The sequence below is a fragment of the Rana temporaria genome, chromosome 12 (genome assembly GCF_905171775.1).
Source record: "Rana temporaria chromosome 12, aRanTem1.1, whole genome shotgun sequence".
NCBI classification, from domain to species: Eukaryota; Metazoa; Chordata; class Amphibia; order Anura; family Ranidae; genus Rana; species Rana temporaria.
The window spans coordinates 139,568,255-139,580,241 of NC_053500.1; the positions used below are offsets into that span (position 1 = coordinate 139,568,255).

The following is an 11,987-nucleotide window of genomic DNA, read 5'->3' on the forward strand; positions in this document are numbered from 1 at the left end:
CTACTAAGGGAGGGATTAGCAGAGCTGGAGGTTAGTACTGAGTGGGGAATTAGCAGAGTTGGGGGTTACTACTGAGCGGAGGATCAGCAAAGCTTGGAGGTACTCTTGAGTGGGGGATCAGCAGAACCATACATGTATAGAATGGAACCCTCGGCCTGAGATACGACCAATGGAGTGCTGCACAGATCCCCCATAATGCTCTGCGGTAGTCACATCAGTGTGCGGAGTTCCTCCATAAGTCCGGAGGGGCACTTACCTGAAGACATTGATGGTCTTGGCAGACGGAGCTTCATCCATCCCCTCCAGCTCCTCCTCTTCCTCGAAGTATTCCTCGTAAATATTGATGGCGTTGTTCTGCTTGATGCAATGCTCCATCACCTGACAAGAGAACGCACAGCCGCCTGTAAATCTTCCCCTCCCCCAATCACTGCCAATTCTGGGAAATAATTCATAGGTGAGTGCCTTCTGCAGACCGCATCTTACCCCCATGGGGGGGGGGGGCGGGGACCACGCCTGAAACGCGTTAGGTCCCAACGCCACACATTATTATTCATCTCCCCCAACACTTCTGGCCAATACTAACCTTTACACCCAGCAGAAAACATTTCTTATATTACCAATTCCTAGATGTGAAGGCCGCATTCGTTTTCTTCCTTCTTCGATTTTTCATCTGGTGATCCAGTCAGTAAGTCTGTTGTTTTTTGTGCATGCACCCAGCACGCTCCCTGCACGCTCCCTGCACGCTTCCAGCATGCTCTCTGCACGTTACCTGAACCCTCCCAGCATGCTCCCTGCATGCTTCCAACACACTTCCAGCATGCACCCAGCACACTCCCTGCATGCTCCCTGAACACTCCCAGCATGCTCTCTGCACGTTACCTGAACCCTCCCAGCACGCTCCCTGCACCCTCCCAGCACGCTCCCTGCACCCTCCCAGCACACTCCCTGCACCCTCCCAGCACGCTCCCTGCACCCTCCCAGCACGCTCCCAGCATGCTCCCTGAACACTCCCAGCACGCTCCCTGCACCCTCCCAGCACACTCCCTGCACCCTCCCAGCACGCTCCCTGCATCCTCCCAGCAAGCTCCCTGCATGCTCCCTGAACGCTCCCAGCACACTCCCTGCATGCTTCCTGCACACTCCCAGGACGGTCCCAGCACACTCCCTGTACACTCCCAGCATGTTCCCTGATCGCTCCCAGCAAGCTCCCTGAACGCTTCTTTCCCCCTTACTGCATGCTCCCTGCACACTCCCTGCATGCTCCCTGTACGATCCCAGCACGCTTCCTGCATTCTCCCTGCGGAGATCGGTAAGCTCCCAATGCATACTTGCATATCAGGAGCTTTCCGATCATGTGAACGATTTGACAGCCAATCACAGCAGTCACATTACCCAAATGCCGGCGCCTGGCTTTTATAACTCTTAAAGGGCCGGGAGGCGGTTGATGCCAAGGGGTTAATACCGCTTTAAATTCGGATCTGTCATTGCAGTACCCTTCTCCGCCACAAGATGTCTTTAGTTTTCAGGGTTGAATTATATCCAGTGTGACAGACCAACACAAAGGGGCACATCATTGTGAAGTGGAAGGAAAATGATAAATGGTTTTCAAAATGTTTTACAAATAAATCTGTGAAAAGTGTGGGGGGGGGGGGGGGGCATTTGTATGGCGCCCCCCGGAGTCAATACTTTGTAGAACCCCCTTTCTCTGAGTCTTTTTGGGGGTGTCTCTACCAGCTTTGCCCATCTAGAGAGGGACATTTCTGCCCATTCTTCTTCTTTGTAAAATATCTCAAGCTCTGTCAGATTGGATGGAGAGCGTCTGTGATCAGCAATTTTCAAGTCTTGCCACAGATTCTCAATGGGATTTAGGTCTGGACTGTGACTGGGCCATTCTAACACATGAATAGGCTTTGATCTAATCCATTCCATTGTAGCTCTGGCTGTACTTTAGGGTCGTTGTCCTGCTGGAAGGTGAACCTCCCCCCCCCCCCCCCCGGTCTCAAGTCTTTTGCAGACTCTAACAGTTTTTCTTCTAAGATTGTCCTGTATTTGGCTCCATCAATCAACTCTGACCAGCTTCCCTGTTGAAGAAAAGCATCCCCACCACATGATGCTGCCACCACCATGTTTCACAGTGGGGATGGTGTGTTCAGGGTGATGTGCAGTGTTAGTTTTCCACCACACATAGCGTTTTGTTTTTAGGCCAAAAAGTAAAATTTTGATGTCATCTGACCAGAGCACCTTCTTCCACGTGTTTGCTGTGTCCCCTCCCCCACATGGCTTCTCACAAACTACAAACAGGACTTCTTATGTCTTTCTTCTTGTCACTCTTCCATAAAGGGCAGATTTGTGGAGAGACCACTAATAGTTGTCCTGTGGGCAGATTCTCCCCCCTGAGCTGTGCAGCTCCTGTGCAGCTCCTCCAGAGTTACCATGGGGCCTCTTGGCTGCTTCTCTGATGAATGCTCTCTTTTCCCGGCCCGGTCAGTTTAGGTGGACGGCCATGTCTTGGTAGGTTTGCAGTTGTGCCATACTCTTTCCATTTTCGGATGATGGATTGAACAGAAGCTCCGTGAGATGTTCAAAGCTTGGGAGATTTTTTTATAACCTAACCCTGCTTTATACTTCCCCACAACTTTATCCCTGACCTGTCTGGTCTGTTCCTCGGCCTTCATGGTGCTGTTTGTTCACTAAGGTTCTCTAACAAACCTCTGAGGGCTTCACAGAACAGCTGTATTTATACTGAGATGAAATGACACACAGGTGGACTCTATTTACTAATTAGGTGACTTCTGAAGGCAATTGGTTCTGCTAGACTTTAGTTAGGGGTATCAGAGTAAAGGGGGCTGAATACAAATGCCCCCCCCCCCCCACACACACACTTTTCACATATTTATTTGTAAAAAAGTTAAAAAAAATATTTATAATTTTTCTTCCACTTCACAATTATGTGACACTTTGTGTTGGTCCCTCACATAAAATCCCAATAAAATACATTTACGTTTTTGGCTGTAAAAATGTGAAAAATGTCAAGGGGTATGAATACTTTTTCAAGGCCCTGTGGGAAGATACACCCCCTGGCACTGCTGTGCGCTGTATTACCCCCCGTGTGATGGAGGCCATATTGGATTTTCCTTGATAAGTAAAGGAGTTATTTTTAAAAATTCTCAGATTCTTTAAAGTAAAAGAAAAGTATAAATGTAATAAGACCATGGGCGGTTCCTTACGCTCCCCAGCTGCGTGATGGTGGCGATGTAATGGTCGTCTTTCTCCACCTTCTTCCGGTATCGGGAGGTCTGTTCCATTTCTTGCGGGTTGATGTCTTTAGGCCACCCCCCTTCCACGTGGTTTACCCCTCGGACCTCCATTGCAAAGCGCTCGGTGTTCACCTGCGAGGAGACAGGAAAGTCATCAACACTAAATCCCCTCCTCATCAACCTACGGAGACGCGTTACAACTCAACCGGTCCTGCAGGCCGCTCAGCAGTCTTGCTGGACCCCCCAGTGGGGTTTATTGAGGTTTTGAAAGGAAGGGAGCGCCGCACCAGCTTGTATAGACCTTTTTTATTTTGTAACAGCCAACGTGTTTCGGGGGCTTACTCCCCCTTCATCAGGGCCAGATAATATAGGTACTTGGATTGGAAGACCTTACCTCCCTCCCCCCCCCCGCTGCCATACCACCACCGACCCTTCATCACTGGTGAGTCCTGTAGTGACGTGTCGGGGGATGGGACCACAGCAAGTGGCAGGGGAGAACGGGTATATGGCAGCCAGCGATTTTGCTTTGGGAAGTATAAATGATCCTCTTTTGTAGTCTGTCATTGACTTGCACAGATGGCCGCGCCTCCCAGCCAGGGGCGGACTGACAACTCATGGGGCCCCCGGGCAATAGAAGACTATGGGGCCCCCGGGTTTACAGATGGCCACCAAGCCAGGAGGCAGGGCAGAGGCGGGGCAGCTAAAATCGTGGGATTTTCATATCAGAAGCATGTCGGTTTCGGACATATCAGGGACAGATGTAAAAAAAAACATAGATTTTTACATACTGTCCCTGGTTTTACTGAGCCTGGCAACCCTGATGGGGCCCCCTAGTGGCATGGGGCCCTTGGGCAGTGCCCGAGTGACTCAATGGTCAGTCCGCCCCTGCTCCCAGCCTCCTCCCGTTGTATGGCCCCTCTGTACCCATGTTATCTAAAGATAACACTTCTGCCAATAGATTTAGACGGTTGGGTGTGGGCGGGGTTAGAACCCCTGTCAGGTTTATACTGTGATCTGTTAAGGAGAGTCACAGGGCCGTCTTAATAGCATCATGGGCCCCTGGGCAATGTAATGCTCTGGGGCCCCTACAATGATGACAGTGCAGGTAAACAGACATTAAGTAGGTAGAAGGCAGCCTGCCTCCCCATTGCATCTATTACTCTCAGTGCCATCATGGGGCCCCCAAATCCGGGGCAGTGTGGGCTCAAGAACCAGCTGCTTTGGGGAAAGTGCAGGGGCCCCCCATGCAGCTGGGGCCCCTGGGCAGTGCCCAGGTGTGCCCTCTCATTAAGACAGCCCTGGAGAGTCGTGGTCTCTTTTTATTTCGGCATTCACCAGACTGGAGATTTTTCTATGGGGACACTTATTCCAGTGACAACTGTCTAAGAGGGGATTTATCTCTCACTTCCTGTTGAGTCTACGGGACAGGAAGTGAATGAAAATCTCTCACATGGGACACAGATGTGCGTCTATGGGCAGCCTAGGTCTCAGGGACTGAGCTGCTGAAGACAGTGCTCGGTCTGTTCTAAGGATGTTGAACTGGCGGGACCGGCTCATCATCATATGACCCATGTGACGGATCATAATACTGGTCACATGATTGACCTCTCGACCTCCGGAAGATTTACCCTCCTTCCTTTTTTCTATTCAGCACTGCACTACTTTAACTGGTAACCACAGCGGGTGCCGGTGGGTGGGGCGCACATGTGGGTAAGATCTTACCACCACCCCCCACCCCCCGACCAGCCGGTAAGACAGATATAAAAGACACAAAAGAATGCAGCCGTGTCATACTGAACATATATGGTCATGTCCATATTTGGTCAATGATGCCACATGGGGGCAGGGCTACTTAGTGACATCATTGACCATATATGTAGGGGTCCTGCCAAACTGGGCCAAATGAAGGCAATTCGTTCCACATTGACTTCTATGGCATGCAATACCGCATGTGGCCAGAGGTGGGGGGGGGGGGGGGGCGCCGGAGAGCCTCGGAAATATTTGGAGACCTCGGCTGATCTCGGAAAGGTTTGGAAACACTCGAACGGCTCCGAACCTTTCCAAGTGTCACCGGCGCCCCCCCGTACCTCTGGCCAAATGCGGTACTGCACGCCCCATTAGCTTGAATCCTGCGAGACAACACTCGAAAACCGAGTCAGGATTTAAAAACAAAAGTTGCTCGTTATTCAAAATGCTCATAAACCGAGGTTCCAGTGTAGTAACAAAAACGCAACCATGTTAAAGCTACATAATCGCACTGAAAATCGGATCAAATCGCAGCCGCACTGGAAGCCACGCTAAATCCCGAAGTATAAGAAAATGTCCCATAGCTCCCTGGACCCGCCTGCTATGGAGGACTGTGTCCTGGCAGAGACTGACAGCGCGGTACCTCGTGCTCGGACATGTCGCGGGCGCACTGGATGCTGACATCACACGGATTGCGCTCTATGAAGTTCAAGGCTTGCGAAGGGTCTGGCAGGATGTCGACGTGGAGCTCCGCCGGGCGGTCCGAGAAGTTGCACTGGCGTCCGAACTCGCCACGCTTCCGCGTGTAGACGTAAACTATCTCCATGGTGCCTGCAGTGGAAGAAGAGAAGATTGAAGTGGATATAAAGTCTTTTTAAATCTGCAGCTTTAAAGTGATTGTAAACCTCAGACATTAAATCTGAACAAAGCACATCCCTCTATAGTGTGTACTTACCTCAATCCAAAGCACTGAGGCCTCGTTTAGACTTCAGGCTGTGGCATTGGACGCTTTTTTAAAGCTCTCTGAATGCGAATCAAAGCTCCTCCCACTGAATAAAAAGGTCACCTCAAAGTCCTGGTCACACGTTGTGTTTACTTCAAAATGTATCCCCTGTGTCACATTCTTGGAGCTTCAAAGCCTCCATAGAAGTCTATGACAACCAGTGGCGGCCCGTCCATACGGGGCGCCGCCCCCCTAATCCACATGCGGGGCGCCGGACATATGGATTCCAATGTTTTTTTTAAATTTTGATGCACATGATTAGACCATGAAGGTCTAATTGGCTTTAAAAAAGGGTGGGCTCGGGGCGCAAAGCACTGTGCCCTGATCCCACCTAGTTTTGTGACAAAAGTGAATTAATATTCACTAATGTCTTCCTGCTTCTCCTCCTCAGGAAGCAGGTCCTGAAACCCGATTGGCCTAAGGGATCCCCGCCAATCGGGTCTCAGGACCCACTTACTGTTCCGCTGTTTGGAGAAGCACTGCCCCCTCTGCACTGATCCCTGTGCCATACTCCTGGCCTGGGCTTCTGCTATGGGTTGGGGTCTCAAACTGGCGGCCCTCCAGCTGTTGTGAAACTACAAGTCCCATCATGCCTCTGCCTGTGGGAGGAGTCATGCTTGTAACTGTCAGCCTTGCAATGCCTCGTGGGACGTGTAGTTTCGCAACATCTGGAGGGCCCTCAGTTTGAGACCCCAACCCATAACAGAAGCCCGGGGCCAGGAGCGTGTATTGGCCACTGAGGAGGAGATTGCAGCAACAGATGGGAGGATGAGCGGGATGTGGTTGAAGGCGTTATGTGCGAGCAGGCCCGGATTTACTCCCTGTGCCGACCTGAGGCTGGGTCCTTTAATGCCGCCGCCACCCCCCAACACACACACATTACACGTACACACTGACCTACCTAACCATTACACACACACACACCTGACGCACACACTGACCTACCTACCTGACGCACACACACTGACCCACCTACCTGACGCAAACACTGACCCACCCACCTGACCATTTTACACACACTCACACTGACCCACCTACCTGACGCACACACTGACCCACCCACCTCACCATTTTACACACACTGACCCACCTACCTGACCATTTTACACACACTGACCCACCTACCTGACACATACACACTGACCTACCTGACCATTACACACCTGACCATTGACGCACACACTGACCCACCTACCTGACGCACACACTGACCCACCTACCTGACGCACACGCTGACCCACCCACCTGACCATTTTACACACACTGACCCACCTACCTGACACATACACTGACCCACCTACCTGTCACGTACACACTGACCTACCTGACCATTACACACACACACTGACCCTCCTATCTGATGCGCACACTGACCTACCTGACGCACACAACGACCCACCTACCTGACGCGCACACTGACCCACCCACCTGACCATTTTACACACACTCACACTGACCCACCTACCTGACGCACACACTGACCCACCTACCTGACGCACACACTGACCCACCCACCTGACCATTTTACACACACTCACACTGACCCACCTACCTGACGCACACACTGACCCACCCACCTGACCATTTTACACACACTGACCCACCTACCTGACCATTTTACACACACTGACCCACCTACCTGACACATACACTGACCCACCTACCTGTCACGTACACACTGACCTACCTGACCATTACACACACACACTGACCTAGCTACCTGACGCACACACTGACCCACCTACCTGACGCACACACTGACCCACCTACCTGACGCACACGCTGACCCACCCACCTGACCATTTTACACACACTGACCCACCTACCTGACACATACACTGACCCACCTACCTGTCATGTACACACTGACCTACCTGACCATTACACACACACACACTGACCCTCCTATCTGATGCGCATACTGACCTACCTGACGCACACACCGACCCACCTACCTGACGCACACACTGACCCACCTACCTGACACACACACACTGACCCACCCAGGGCCGGCCTTTGCGGTGTGCGGGTTGTGCGGTCGCTCAGGGCGCCATAGCAACATGGGCGCCTGACGACCTGCACAGATTCCGATGGTCACAGTCAGATTTGGCGGCGCGGCGCGGCGCGGCGCCCCCCCCCGGCCCTGGAGGGTGAAAGTCGCAACCGAGCGAGCCGTCGACACCCGGGACCCGGCAGCAATAATCCCCCTTCCCTTTGCAGCGCCGCGGGTCTAATGAGTCTCGGCTGCCTGTGACTGTCTGTCTCAGTCACAGGCAGCCCAGCACAGTGCACTGAGTGCAGCCGCCTCCCCCTTTTCCTGTGCTGTGTGTGTGCAGCACGTGGCTCAGGTGATCTATATTGATTGTGTGTGTGTGGGGGGGGGGGGGGTTCTGCATTGTGGGGGGGTCTGTATTGTGTGTGTGTGGGGGGGTCTGTATTGTGTGTGGTTCTGCATTGTGGGGGGGTCTGTATTGTGTGTGTGTGGGGGGGGGGGGGATCTGCATTGTGGGGGGGGTTCTGCATTGTGGGGGGGTCTGTATTGTGTGGGGGGGGTTCTGCATTGTGGGGGGGTCTGTATTGTGTGGGGGTTCTGCATTGTGGGGGGGTCTGTATTGTGTGGGGGGGGGGTTCTGCATTGTGGGGGGGTCTGTATTGTGTGTGGTTCTGCATTGTGGGGGGGTCTGTATTGTGTGGGGGGGGTTCTGCATTGTGGGGGGGTCTGTATTGTGTGGGGGTTCTGCATTGTGGGGGGGTCTGTATTGTGTGGGGGGGGGGTTCTGCATTGTGGGGGGGTCTGTATTGTGTGTGGTTCTGCATTGTGGGGGGGTCTGTATTGTGTGTGTGGGGGGGTTCTGCATTGTGGGGGGGTCTGTATTGTGTGTGTGTGGGGGGGGTTCTGCATTGTGGGGGGGTCTGTATTGTGTGTGTGTGGGGGGGGGTTCTGCATTGTGGGGGGGTCTGTATTGTGTGTGGTTCTGCATTGTGGGGGGGTCTGTATTGTGTGTGTGGGGGGGGGGGGGGGTTCTGCATTGTGGGGGGGTCTGTATTGTGTGTGTGGGGGGGGGGGGGTTCTGCATTGTGGGGGGTCTGTATTGTGTGGGGGGGTTCTGCATTGTGGGGGGTCTGTATTGTGTGGGGGTTCTGCATTGTGGGGGGGTCTGTATTGTGTGTGTGTGTGGGGGGGGGGGTTCTGCATTGTGGGGGGGTCTGTATTGTGTGTGGTTCTGCATTGTGGGGGGGTCTGTATTGTGTGTGTGTGTGGGGGGGTTCTGCATTGTGGGGGGGGTCTGTATTGTGTGGGGGGGGGGTTCTGCATTGTGGGGGGGTCTGTATTGTGTGGGGGGGGGGGGTTCTGCATTGTGGGGGGGTCTGTATTGTGTGTGTGTGGGGGGGGGTTCTGCATTGTGGGGGGGGGGGGCTGTATTGTGTGTGTGTGTGGGGGGGGTTCTGCATTGTGGGGGGGTCTGTATTGTGTGGGGGGGTTCTGCATTGTGTGTGGTTCTGCATTGTGGGGGGGTCTGTATTGTGCGTGTGGGGGGGTCTGTATTGTGCGTGTGGGGGGGTCTGCATTGTGGGGGGGTCTGTATTGTGTGTGTGGGGGGGGTTCTGCATTGTGGGGGGGTCTGTATTGTGTGGGGGGGTTCTGCATTGTGGGGGGGGTCTGTATTGTGTGGGGGGGTTTCTGCATTGTGGGGGGATCTGTATTGTTTGTGGGGGGGATCTGTATTGTGTGTGTGGGGGGGCGCTGTAAATCTTTCTCGCACAGGGCGCCTAAAGACCTAAGGCCGGCCCTGGACCCACCTGACTCCTATAAATTCCTGAACTACTCACCCCCCTCCCCCACACACAGCTCGACGTAGATAGGGAGGATCCATTCTCCTCCTTACCTCTGCATCTTTGACCATCTCAGAAATCCGGGGCTCTCCTCAGCGCTGGGCGCTTGGTGTCCCCCGCCGGCTGGGAGGTCAGCTGACCTCTCGATGCTCCCATCCCCCGCCCCCCTCTGCACTCACACACAGACAACAGCGCCGCTCCAGAGGGACAGGCTGGAGCAAAGGAGTCCCGGAGCGGCGCTGTGAAATTTGACTGTAAGGAGGGGGGGAGTACTCGGCGGCGGGGCGGCGAAAAATAGCTACACTGCCTAAGTAGCAAGTGCCGCTGCCGCCCGCGGGGGGGCCATGTTAGTGCGGGGGGGCGGCCGCGAAAGCCGAAAAGTCGCCGCAGGAGCAGCGCCGCCCCTTCACCCACTGCTGCCCCGAGGCCTGGCCTCGGTGGCCTTGTGGGAAATCCGGCCCTTTGTGCGGGTGAGGGGGGCAGGGTTTTTTTTTTTTTTTGCCGCCACCCCCCCCCCAAAATATTGAGCACCAGCCGCCACTGATGACAACGCTTGCTAACAGCACCTGAAACTTCTGAGAGGCTTTTATTCAGGGTTAGCTTCACTTTGGAGGTATTGAAGGTATGAGATATCCCAGGATGCACTGAGAAACCAACAAGAGAACCTATCCATCCAAAATTAAAGGTAATAGAGTCACCATTATACAAGCCTAAAGCTGTGTAAGGGGCCCCAAAGTTTCTTATGGTTGCCCTGGGTGTACCTAATAAAGTGTCCGGTGAGTGTATATACGCACATGTGTAAAATACTGTCCAGCAACGCAGATTATTATTCTTTTCGGGGCATAACGAGTCCCCCCGACAGACGCGGGATGACGTGTTTGCAGCTTTCCCATGAAAATGCTTTAAAATAAATGATACGGCGACCCTCCGACAAGATTTTCACCACACAGGATCCCGCAGGACATCTCAGTACATGGAAGGGGGTCATACATAATCAATATTATCAACACAGCTCAATAACAGGTTCTCTTCACTCTCAGCCTCCCCTCCCCCACCAAATAATCAATATCAGACATTCCCAGCCCCCCCCCATTACCTGATCACTGATCTCCAATCTGATCTCCGGATCCCCCACTGCAAGATCCCAGGCTGTTTACTGTATCCTAGCAACGCCCAGGACTCCGGAAACGTCCGCTTACACCGACCGAGCATGCGCAGACAGAGACTTCATGCCTTGCTCCGCCATCTTGGATGTGGGCAAAGGAAAGTTCGGCTTATGGAACTTTATTTAAAACGGCATTCACACCGGAGGAGGAGGGGGGGGGGGGGGGGACGATAAAACAAAGGCTGATTTATAACGTGTGATAGAAGTGAATATTCGGGAAAAACGTTACCGTGTAATTCTCTAAAATAGCCACTAGATGGCAGCCTGCAACAGCTGTCAGTTCATATAAGACTAAAGTATTGAATCATTATTACAATATTAATACAATCATAATAATTATATAAATAATAATTAATTGATTTAATTTTTTTTATTTATATATATATATATATATATATATATATATATATATATATATATATATTTTAATAATTATTAGAATAATGATAAACAAATAAAAAAAAATAATCATTATAATTATATACATAACTTATTTTCAAAAGCAATGTTATTTATATATATATATATTTATATAACATTGCTTTTGAAAATAAGTTATGTATATAATTATAATGATATTTTTTTATTTGTTTATCATTATTCTAATAATTATTAAAATATATATATATATATATATATATATATATATATAAAAAATTAAATCAATTATTTATATAATTATTATGATTGTATTAATATTGTAATAATTATTCAATTCTAAATATAAATATATATATACATACAAACATATATAATTTTTCTAATAATTATATAGTTTTATATACAGTAATAATTATTCAATTCTAAATATTTATTTTAAAAAACTGAATTTTATATATATATATATATATATATATATATATATATATATATATATATATATATATATATATATATATATATACTGTATATAAAACTATATAATTATTAGAAAAATTATATATATATATTTATATATATATATATATATATATATAAAATT

The 11,987-nt window shown here is 50.6% G+C and overlaps 1 protein-coding gene across 3 annotated transcripts in view; it reads right to left on the reverse strand.

Annotated features, from left to right (window-relative positions):
- Positions 1-11,041, reverse strand: part of DNAI2 (dynein axonemal intermediate chain 2) — a 29,905-nt gene extending 18,864 nt beyond the window's left edge. For 2 of the 3 annotated variants that reach the window (XM_040330983.1, XM_040330981.1), the window contains exons 1-4: positions 10,937-11,041; positions 5,647-5,834; positions 3,228-3,389; positions 257-378 (exon numbers count right to left, since the gene is read on the reverse strand). In XM_040330983.1, the coding sequence (XP_040186917.1) occupies positions 257-378; positions 3,228-3,389; positions 5,647-5,829 (467 nt within the window). In that variant the 5' untranslated portion in view covers positions 5,830-5,834; positions 10,937-11,041. Of the gene's footprint in view, positions 1-256; positions 379-3,227; positions 3,390-5,646; positions 5,835-9,893; positions 9,979-10,936 lie in introns of those variants that run through there. The other variant, XM_040330982.1, reaches the window with a different exon arrangement.
- Between the last annotated feature and the right edge of the window lie 946 nt (positions 11,042-11,987).